General features: G+C 42.8%; 1 protein-coding gene across 1 annotated transcript; it reads right to left on the bottom strand.

The window, feature by feature from the left end:
* Nucleotides 1-4,175: 4,175 nt before the first annotated feature.
* On the bottom strand, nt 4,176-6,160 carry LOC127809308 (uncharacterized). Its single transcript, XM_052348071.1, has 4 exons — nt 5,900-6,160; nt 5,690-5,851; nt 4,395-4,448; nt 4,176-4,301 (listed from the first exon to the last, which is right to left on the bottom strand). The coding sequence occupies exons 1-4, from the start codon at nt 6,158-6,160 to the stop codon at nt 4,176-4,178; spliced, it is 603 nt and encodes a 200-aa protein (XP_052204031.1).
* Nucleotides 6,161-11,549: the final 5,389 nt, after the last annotated feature.

The raw sequence follows: 11,549 nt of genomic DNA, 5'->3' as shown, positions 1-11,549 counted from the left end.
GTATGCTATTTGCAGATGACATAGTGTTGGTGGATGAAATAAAAGAAGGAGTGAACACTAAGTTTGAGTTGTGGAGAAACAATTTAGAAGTTAAGGGATTTAAATTAAGTAGAAAGAAAACAGAATATATGGAATGTAAATTTAGTAAGAATGCAAGAGTGGATGATATTATAATAAAATTGGAGACCAAATCTTACAAAGAAAATACCATTTTCGATATTTGGGATCAGTAATTCAAAAAGATGGAGAAATTCACGAGGATGTCGCACATAGAATTAAGGTAGGTTGGCTAAAATGGAGAAATGCATCAGGAGTGTTATGTGATGGTAAAATCCCATTAAAACTGAAAGGAAAATTCTATAGGACAGCTGTGAGACCAGTCTTACTGTATGGCTCAGAATGTTGGGCAGTCAAATACCAGCATGAGCAAAAAATAAGTGTAGCGGAGATAGGGATGTTAAGATGGATGTACGGCCATACAAGAAATGATAAAATTAGAAATGAAGTTATTCGTAATAAGGTAGGAGTAGTGCCAATCGAGAGTGTTATGTGATGGTAAAATCTCATTAAAACTGAAAGAAAAATTCTATAGGACAACTGGGAGACCAGTCTTACTATATGGCTTAAAATGTTGGGCAGTAAAATACTAGTATGAGCAAAAGATGAGTGTAGCGGAGATAAGGATGTTAAGATGGATGTGCGGCCATACAAGAAATGATAAAATTAGAAATGAAGTTATTCGTAATAAGGTAGGAGTAGTGCCAATCGAGGAGAAGATGAGAGAGACTAGACTAAGATGGTTTGGTCATATGAGAAAGAGACTAAGAGATGCTTCTGTGAGGAGAGTTGATGAAATGGAACAATTAGTCAAAAAAAGAGGTAGAGGCAGACCCAAGAAGACTTTGGGAGAGACATTAAAGTTTGATATGAAGTGTATGGATTTAAATGAAGATATGACAAAAGACAGAAATACATGAAAGTCTAGAATTCATGTAGCCGACCCCACATAGTGGGATAAAGGCTGGATATGTTGTTGTTGTAGTCTTTTTTGTGCACCATGATGTTTTCTATTCATATTAGACTCATTATCATATCATTGCCCTCTTATATCATTAATATTGAGATTTAAGTTCACTAAAGAGGTTTTTTCAGAATTGTCATCCACTTTTAAAAATCTTACGAATTATTCTTTAATTATTATTGGATCAGTTGAAATATCCACACCTTAATATGAGAGACATTTATTCTTGGTGACTTAAATTTGAAATACAATCGAGTATAATGAAAAAATATTTTGCCTCTTTAATTTTTTTCAAAATCATACTCTTGACTTCATGTGCTAATATATGTATAAATTCATTTTGGATTTTATGTCTCAAGTAATAATTATGAATTTCACTATTTTGAATATGTTGGACATGTTCTTGTAATATTAAATCAAATTCAACTATCGTCTCAATAAAACTTAATTTTTTTTTATTATTCATGATGATGCGGAAGCTGATCACCTTCTTCTGTCTCGAACTGAGTACCTGCAATAAAATCAGGGACTTGCTCCCTCGGTATCACTCCGACGCTCAAGTCAAATTACCAGATTAAGAATAAGCTCCAGGTGTGCAATTAAAAACTTAGAGAAAGAAAAGGTTCGATCCCTTACCCGTCACTGGTCCTTCCTTTTTTATCTTCTTGTTAAGGTAAGGATTCTTTTTCAAATCACCGGGATCTCTATCCCGTTCTTCGCGGAGCTGAGATCTTACTGATATAGATTCCATAACCATTGCCGAGGAGTTCGGGGTTGTTCCTATCTCCATGATTCTCGGTGTGATGGTTGATCTCGAGGAATTCGAAGAATCTTCGCCAAGCAACCGACTAGCCGATGTGGTGAGGCATATTTACCACGTGTCGTCTCTGATTCTAAGTAGGATGATGTCAAGGGAGTGGCTCCTTGGTGGGCACGTGTTACTGTTGCCAATGACTATATTCCTGAGGTATTGGAGTAATTATGGACCCGAGGGTGTTTATCCTCATCACTTGCCCCCCCCACTCCTCGAGCCTCTCTACTTAGATGGCTCAAGGAATAACGAAGCCTTTGATGGTTCACGCTCTCTCTTGCCCTGAGGGTCGAAATCATCAGTTAGGTCCGAAGAGCTAAGGAGTTTCTTCTTTTTACTCATGCTCTTAAGGCGCGATTACCAATTTGTTCCGGTGTCAACACCTGTTCCCCAGACACTGTCCAAACCTTTCACATTTCGAGCCGTGCAACCTTTGGGCAATTAATGCTCACCATTACTTGCCTTTTGGTTTTTCATCCCTAGGGCCTTAATAGACGACTCTTGTCCTTCTATTATCTTCTTCTCCCGATCCCTTTTCTGCTCAGCCAGTTGTTGTGTTAGCGAGTACTCCTTTCTTCTGCCTCTCCCCGGCCATTTCTTCCATTTGTTGCGATGGTGATTACTGGATCCAGAAAGCTTAACTCTGCCGGTGTGGAGCTTGTTAAGTGGGAGAATCATCCTGCTTCTTCCATTGATTGCCAATGGATGAGCAAAACATAGTGCCAATAGTGAGAGATACAAGATTCCAGAGAAGTGGGAGGTTGAGTTTAACACCAATCTACGGGCATGCCACCTCGTCACCGGCCGTCTTTGCATCTACAAGTGCGCATTCGACTGGGGTTTTCGCTTGCCCCCTCGGGGGAGGGTCATGTTGCTTCTCTAACATCTCACCATCGTTCTAGCCCAGCTATACCCTTTCGGGTGGAGGTACCTAATGGGCTTCATCATTATCTATAATTTTGGTAAGATAGAGCCTTTGGGGGATCTTTTCGACTACTTCTTTACCACCAACTGCGATCTGGGGGGTTGGATTTCAATCTCACCTAGGATAGTGAAGGAGGGCTATCTCCTTGTGACCAAGGAGCGTCCTGAAGTCGAAATCAAGGCCTCAACACTTAAGCAATCCGGGGGGTCTAAAGACTCGAACGATTGGAAAGAACGTTTCATCTTCGTCCGCCCCAGACTATTTGGCTCCACACAAGAGATTTGGTATGTGTGCAATGGGTGGACTCTAGACACCAAGCACAAATGTTCGAACATCGAGGACATTAAAGAACTAGCTGATAGGCTCATGAAGATAAGCCGGAACTGGGAAGAGGGATGGCTTTCCAACCCGACACTTGCCCAGGCGGGTCTAGATGGCGAGACCTGTAAGTATTAACCCTTCACCTTCTTTCTCATTCCCCTTTCTTACCTGATATTGATCTTTGTTATTTTTCTTTTGCAGTTGAAAATCTCTGGGAGAGAACTTATTCTCCTATCATCGAGGGGATGGTCTTGGACTTCCCCCAGAGCAAGGGTCCTTTAGCCCCTACCAAAACCAAGAAAACCTCTAAGAAGGCCTCAAAACCTCCTCAAAGCCAAGGACTCTCCATACCGCCCGAGAGAGCTCTGAAGAACGCCAAGAATAAAGGACTCTCTACCTCTTTTAGATCGAAGAAAATGACGGAGGAAGATCTTCGAACCTTTCAAGAGGCTTCCAAGGATGGTGCTGAGGCTCGCCCGAAGAGCCCTTCCTCAGGGTCTCAAGCCCCTAAGAACAAGAAAGACTCCTATTCTCTCCAGCAACCAGCTGCAACAACGTCCCCTCCCCCGCAAGACCCATTCGAAGGTGATACTGAGACCATTGTCCAGGCACTTGAGGTGGCTAGGGCAAAGGCTCAGGGAGGTCGGCTTCTTGCAGGTATGGAGTTAACTATAACGCCTCCCAACATTCCTATCCTTTCTGTCTTTAAGCGGATATTAATGTCTTTGGCACTAGATGGCACCAGAGGGGTGACCAGGATCAATTGGGAAGGCTTCGTTGGAGGAAGCTTCCGCGCTATCCACGAAAGAGATATTGGCCCGAAGAACGAAGCGTCGAAGGATAGAGCTAGCCTCTTCCCTACCTTCAGCCGAAGTGACCTCCACTCTCGAAGTGACCGAGGTCCCTACTAAGACCTTGGACATTTTCAATGCCTTGCTAACCATGGGTGAGCTAGATTATTGTGCCGAGATTCTTAGGGTAATCCATTACCATCTATCCTTTTCCCTTGAGTTTTTTTACGAATATGCCTTGACTCTTACTTTGCCACTACTTTCCAGAACCTCTTGGGTTTCCAAGATTCGGTCGCCTGAAGAGAGTCAAAGTTCCAGGCCCGTATTGCTTCCTTGGAGTCCGAAGTTGAAAGGCTCTAAGGGCTTGAGCCCCTCTCTTCTAAGCTGGTAGACTTTGAGCACAATGTACACATTCTTACCAAGTCTGTTGAGCTAGCGCAAGAGGAAGACAAACTTGCCAATGAAGCCGAAGCTCAAGCTTGCGAGGATCTGGAGCTGGTTCAGAGGAATATGCTCGAAGCTAACCTGGCTAACTCTAAGCTCGGGGAGGAACTGGATGCCACGAAAGGCGCGAACGACCTGCTCTGAGAGAACGTAAAGAAACTTACCTTAGAGTTAAAGGAGACCAAGAATGGGCAGGTCGAGGCGATGGAGTTCTATTCTCAGTGTAAGGAAGACCTTCGTACAACCCATACCCAACTTCAATCTGCCCTTAAGGATGCTCGCGTGGCCTTTTAGAATGGTCGCAAGGATTTTCGAGGCTCCGAGGCTTACGTTGCGGAGTTAGAAGGAGTCATTCGGGGTGGATTTGAACATATGAAGAAACTCACGAAGGAACGTTTCCCGAACCTAGACGTGGAATCTATCCCCTTCGATGTCTCGACAGCTCTATCTTCCCTATAGAATAGATGCTTTTGTAACCGAACTTGATGTCTTAGTAAAATTTTCTTGTTTGTTTATTTTTCCTCCTTCATTTGAATGTTACCTGCCTTAGTTAATTAAACAAGACCATAATTCTAAAACTGGAGGGTTGTATCTAATCCTTTTCACACTTTAAAAGATTTCCCTTGCTCTTGGTCAGAAAAATCTCTCAAGGATCAGATATGATCCTTTGCTTTGCTTTTGCTTTCTGGAGGAAGTTTCGGCCCCCCCCGAGGATCATATCTGATCCTTTCTTTTTTGCTTTCTGGAGGAGTCTCGGGGCCTCTCGAGGATCACATCTGATCCTTTTCTTTTTTTGTTAAGGGTGCGAGGCCCCCCGAAGATCACATTTAATCCTTTTCTTTTTTTTTTTTTTTTCATTGAGGGTGCGAGGCCCCCTGAGGATCACATCTGATCCTTTTCTTTTTTTTTTTTCGTTGAGGGTGCGAGGCCCCTCGAGGATCACATATGATCCTTTTTTTTTTTTTTTTCGTTGAAAGTGCGAGGCCCCCCGAGGTTAGCCTTAATTTTGGTTAGGGGTGGTCCCCTAGGGTCTTTTGTGGCGAAGAGCTTTAACTGATGGGAGAGAAAAATATATTTATTTCAAAAATCATAGCCAATAAAGAGCATTACTGATAAAATTTCCTTAAATTCTGCACATTCCAAGTGTTTTTAACGGGTACACCCTCGGTGGTTTGGAGTTTGTAAGCGCCAGGGTTGAGGGCTTCCATTATTTTGAAGGGACCTTCCCAGTTTGGCGTTAACTTGTTCGCTTGTCGGGCACCTTGAACATCCATGCGTCGTAATACCCAATCTCCAAGAAGGAAACTTCAAGCTTTTACCCTTCGGTTATAGTATCTTTCAATACGCTGATTGTAGGTAGCTTACCGAATCTTTACCTGATCACTAAGTTCATCAAGGAGGTCTAGATTGCCTCTCAGATTCTGCTCATTGGACTTCGGGTTGAAGAGCTCCACCTTTAGGGTAGGCACTCCTATCTCGATTTGGATCAATGCTTTCGAACCATAACATAGGCTGAAAGGAGTCTTGCCCGTAGATACCTTCATGATGGTCCGGTAAGATCATAGAATACTTGGTAATTCATCTACCCAGCTGCCATCTTCCTTCTCCATGCATGCCTTTAGACCATGCAACAAAGTTCTGTTAGTGAGCTCGATTTGGCCGTTGGCTTGCGGATGGGCCACCGAAGTGAAATGCTGCCTTATTCCCAACTCTTGGCACCATTCCTGGATAGATTGGTCAGTGAACTGAGTGCCGTTATCAGAAATTAGAACCCGAGGAATCTTGAAGTGACATACCACTTTCTTCCACATGAATTGCTTTACTCGTTGAGCAGTAATGGAAGCCATCGGTTCTGCTTCCACCCATTTCGTGAATTAATCTATGGTAGCAATGATATATTTTACCTGGCCAGCCGCTGGGGGGAAGGGTCCCAAGATGTCGATGCCTCATTGAGCGAATGGGCAAGGTGTAACCATATGAGTTAAAGTGACACTTGGTACATGAACCAAGTTGGAGGTTCACAGGTTTTGACCAACTGTTTTGAGTCATTTGTCATCATCGACCAATAATACCCTTGTGGAAGAGCCTTTTGGCTAAGGGTTCGGGTCCCAATGTGGCTTCCACATATGCCTTCATGAATCTCCCTTAGGTTATAGTTTGCTTCACGAGTCCTGATGCACTTGAGCAATGGTTGCGAGAATGACCTCTTGTAAAGTTTCTCGTTGACTAGTACGTAACTTTGGGTTTTCCTTCTGACTTCTCGAGCTCCCGAGTCATCCTTGGGAAGTTGTTCCTCCTTCAAGTATAATAGCAAAGGATCCACCTCCCTCCCCCTTTGGGGATCTGCTTCCCCGGCAACATATGTAACGCCCCACTTTTCCAAATACAAAACAACGTGAAATATAAGAAGATATCACCTACTGGCGTTATTGGAAATCCTTTATCAACGGAAGCACGGATCGAACCTGAGTATGCTAAGTAGCTAGGATTTCCTTAAGTTTAAATAAAAGTCCATCACGTACCCACATATCAGAAAGTTATAGCAGCTTCACAAATACATCCTTAAGTATCTTAACTGCTATTTACATTACAATATTAGGATTACACAGGTGCACAAATAAATCCAACTCTAAATCAACCAAGTACCACCTCTGAATCCTTGCTTGCGTTGGAACCTGGAGTACCTGATAAGCTTAACATACCTGGAACGTTGAATGTTCCAGGGGTATGAAACACCCAAGTTAGATTATTACATCTAAGTGAGTGGTAAGAAAGAAAGAAACAGCGCATGCAAGAGTAATATGCAATATATCAGGAAACAAGCAGTAATAAGTATAAACCTTCCAAGACCATATCAAAATAAAACCTCCCCGAGTCACCATCATCCCTTCCAGCACTTGTGTCAAACCTCACAGCCTCACCTTTAGGCTAAGCCCCACCTCTAGGCACGTGATCATGGTCCAATCCCTCAGCCTCACCTCTAGGCACGACCCCACCTCTAGGCACGGGATTGCCTCCTCGATCCTCGTGATGTTCCACCAACAAACCGCCAAGTCATCATGTACAAGTTCCCGATCCACCAATAGCAACTATCACCAAATAACATGTTGAAGACAAAGCAGAAGGAATATGTACGAACTAAGGAATATTAAGTAGGCACGACCTCACCTGTAGGCAGGGTGCACAAACCAAGGAAAATATGATATGCAATCCACAAGCTACAAAACATGAGATATAAGCAACAACCATCCACAAGTAGAAGCCAAGAGTGATCAATAGGAATCAACGAGAATGCATAAGAACCTATCACAAATGAAACCAAGAATGATCAAGAGGAAGTATGCACGAGAACCACTCACCTTGATCGTTTCCCTTTGATAGCACGGTTTACAGCCCGGTTTCGAGCACTAGGGGCTGTTTCTGCAGAAATCATGGATTTCAGTGAACCAACCTTAAATATTTTTATACAGGGTTGTAGGTAATTAAAATAGGAGAACAACGGTGAAAATTTTAGGCCAATCGGAGGCCGGATGAGCCCTCACGTGCCCCCAGAAGGGTGGCCACGCGCTGCCCCCTCCTTTGTTTTGCAACCCAAAATTAAAACGGCTATATCTTGCTCATTTTAACTTCGATTCGCTCTCCGTTTGAACCTACGGACTCCTATTTTCATGATCTACAACCCTATGGAAATAAAATTAGCTTAACTTTTCAATTTCCTTTCTGTTTTGGCAGCTTTCCAACCAGGTCTCTCTTTCCTTTCTTCTTTGCTTTTTCTTTGATTTTTCTTGTACTAAATTTATTTCCTCTTTCCTTAGCTTCTCGTGGACTTAAATAATTCCCTTTATATAGCCTTTAAATGCCCAAATCCTCAAGAATTCACTTGGCCTCCAAGTTACTTATTTTCCACCCAAGTAATAATTACACTTTGAAAATTTTCCAATCTTCTCAAGCAAGCCTCCACTTCTTCCAATCCTAGGCCACCAAATACTCTTTCAAGATAAGCCTTATCATCTTCTTTATTTGAAAGCAACTCCTAGCCAATCCTAGTCTTCCAAGTTTAGACTTTAGGATAAAAATCAATCATTGCAATCTTTGATTTTGATTTCATCTTCTCATTCAAGCTTTTACTTCCTTCCAATCAAATCTCCCCTTCACGTGGATTTCATGATAAGAACACTTAAAGACCCTTATCTCTTCTCTTCCAAGCCACTCATAGCCTTCCAACTCATGCCACTTAAGACTTTTGGGGTAAGAATCAATCATTACTTCAAAGACTTTAGGGAAAATTCTTAAACCAATCCTATCTCTCCAACACATGGCTTCTAGGATAAGGATTCATTATTGCATTCATTCCTTTTGTTGGAAACAAGCTATCCCTTATACAAGTCGTGATATTTGCACTCGGGTTCGGTTTAATGTCTTAAAACCATCCATGTTTACACTTTAGCTCTAAACTTTCATTTGAAACACTTTATTGCAACATCTAAGCTTTACATTAAATTTTGGGGTATTACAACATAATTCCTAAGGAAGCCTCGATTAATGAGTTGCTGGATCTCCTGCTTCAACTGGTGGCATTCCTCTGTATCATGACCATGATCTCAATGGAAGCGACAATACTTATTTCGGTTCCTTTTGTCAGATGGTGCTCTCATCGGTCGGGGCTTCTTCAAATAGTCCTTGTCCTCGATTGTGGCAAGGATATCTGCTCTTGGGACATTCAAAGGGGTAAAATCGGTTGACTCCCACCAAGGACGATGCTTCTCCTTTCGATCCTCCATTTAGCCCTTACTCTTATGCTCTTTGGGATGTTTCTTTTTTTCCATCTTCACGGTGTCCTTTGCTATATTTGCCTGCATAACCTCCTCGGCGTTAATATACTTCGTTGCCCAACCCAAGATGTCAGTAAATGTTGCCGGGGGTGTTTTATCCAACGACTAAGCAAACAGTCCAGGCCGCAGGGCATTCTGAAATGCCACCATAGCGATGCTATGGTCGAAGTTCTCAATGCTCAGAGCTTCCATATTGAAACGTGAGATAAAATCTTTCAAAGATTCACCCTGGTTCTGCTTCCGGATAATGAGGGCCATAGTGGACTTTCGATGCCTCCGAAGAGGCGCAAAATGAGCTAGAAAACTACCCCGAAGCTGTGCAAAATTAACTATTGAGTGATGAGCCAGGTTTGAATAACAGGCGCGCGCGTGGCCTTCCAACGTTTCCAGGAATACTCTACACCACATTGCGTCGGAGGCATCTTGCACCATCATATGGGAGGTAAAATGATCTAGGTGATCCATTGGGTCAGTAGTCCCCGCATAGGGCTTGATAGCCATAATGCGGAGACACTCGGGCGGTACGACAGCCATAATCTCCGGGCTAAGGGGTTGATTCATCATCGTCCCCCAAGACTCCCCTTGCTACGGCTTCAAGGCCGCAATCTCGTCCTCCAGCTGACGTAATCTTTTTTCCTGCTGCTGCTGTGCATACGACATGTCGGAAGACTCTGCGGCCTCCCTATGTCCATCCTCCCGACCACGTCCTCGAGAGCCCTCCTCACGTGGGAAATATTCTTCCTCCATTGGGGGTTCCTACCTGTTGGAAATGTATGCCCTAAAGACACGTTTTGTTTAATTTATGGTAATGATGTTTCTTTTATTCAGTTTATGGCACATATATTATTTGCATTTAATTGTTGGAAAGGTGTCCATGCTATTAAGTAAGTGATTCATGTGATGGGTCGTTCTTCACAGATAGGCATGAATCATGGGTACTTAATAAGCAAGAAAATATAACTCTTGATCTTTTGATAGAACTGGGCATTCTATCATGATAAGATCATTGTGCAATAGATCCTAATGGAGGATGGCTTGCCTTAGCCAGTAAACAGTCCGTTTACTCTAATTGTACAAGCGCATTTGGAATGCGTAGAGTGGACATGTGATAGAAGCTAATGACAAAGTACTAATTATCATGGAGCTAGTCTATCACTGCTACTACGTGGACGAGTACTCTAATACTTGAGTATTAGTTGGTGGTCTAGTGAACCTAGATCTATATTCTTGGATTCATTGTAAGTGAGGTCTATCAAAGATCAATATCCTTTTGAGTTGGGAGTATGGTTTCTAATTAGCTAAGACAGACTATTACAAGATAGTTTCTGTGATTCACCCCCTTGTGATTGTCCAAGAATAATCGAATAATCCAGGGCCCTGGGAACGTGACTTAAGAGTGTGTGCTTCTGGGTAGCTCCCAGTGATAAGCAAGTACATTCGAGTAGTCACGGATTATTGGACTAGTGATCTAAGGATGGTAGAAGTCATTTAGAAAGGTGTTAGTACATTGTTCCTTTCTAAATGATGGGTGTTACGCAGAGGGGTATTTTCGTCATTACACTAGTAGGTCAAAGACATGGCATATGCAAAATTATTCGTGGGGTCAGTGTTACCATATGGTGATAGTTGGAACACTTAGAATGACAAAAATATAGCTACTAGGTAGCAGGGATATTTTGGTCATTTTAGCAGCCGTGAATAATTTGTCTTTTGGTCCCCGGGGTAGCTCGATGTAACTCATGTATTTTTAATACATTTGGCTTGTTGGATGAATTACATTAAGAGAGAGTTATTTTATTTAGAATGGTCCATTGGGCTAAAATAAAATAATAGTTCATTAGGGTTTTAATTAATTAATTGGGCTAACCCAATTAGAAAATTAATTAAAAGATCTTGGCCCATTAGGGTTTGGCCCACTAGGGTTTTAACCCTAGGGTTCTCCCTATATATATCTCTCTTTAGTTGTTTTTCATCTAAGTCGTTTTTCATTCTTCTTCACCGAAGAGAGGCCACGAGTTCGAGTCATACTCCGGAAGATCGAAAGGGGGCGTTTGAGTTCTGATGCGACGGAGCCGAAGGCTAGCAGGACAGCCGTCGTCTCCTCCACGCGAAGAAGCTCCCATCGCTCCATTCCGTCCGGTAATCCGCCGTAAAAGTAAGTCTCCTAGACTCTAACCAATACGAGGATCGTTTTTATCTTAAAACGCTTCCGTTGCATGCTTTTGATCCTCGTTCATGATCCTACACTACCTCCCTTCCACCTGAGAATGATGGGCTTGCTGGTGTTGGTGGTCTAGGAAGCCAGTGAGCAACTCTGTCAAGCACTGAACCTGATTCTCCAAAAGCGTGATCCGATCAGGCGGGGGAGGGGGATTATCTGGGCTATGAACTCTCCCTTACGGGC

This window comes from Diospyros lotus, chromosome 9 (genome assembly GCF_014633365.1).
Source record: "Diospyros lotus cultivar Yz01 chromosome 9, ASM1463336v1, whole genome shotgun sequence".
In the NCBI taxonomy this organism is placed as follows: domain Eukaryota; kingdom Viridiplantae; phylum Streptophyta; class Magnoliopsida; order Ericales; family Ebenaceae; genus Diospyros; species Diospyros lotus.
This window is presented reverse-complemented; position numbering and strand designations above follow the sequence as displayed.

Coding starts and splice junctions, on each gene's coding strand:
- LOC127809308 (XM_052348071.1), bottom strand. CDS start 6,160: ATGGCTTCCATTACTGCTCAACGAGTAAAGCAATTCATGTGGAAGAAA. Junction 4,449..5,689: donor TTGATGAACTTAGTGATCAG/GTAAAGATTCGG, acceptor CTCTCAGAGCAG/GTCGTTCGCGCCTTTCGTGG. Junction 4,302..4,394: donor CCGAGCTTAGAGTTAGCCAG/GTTAGCTTCGAG, acceptor CTCTTGCGCTAG/CTCAACAGACTTGGTAAGAA.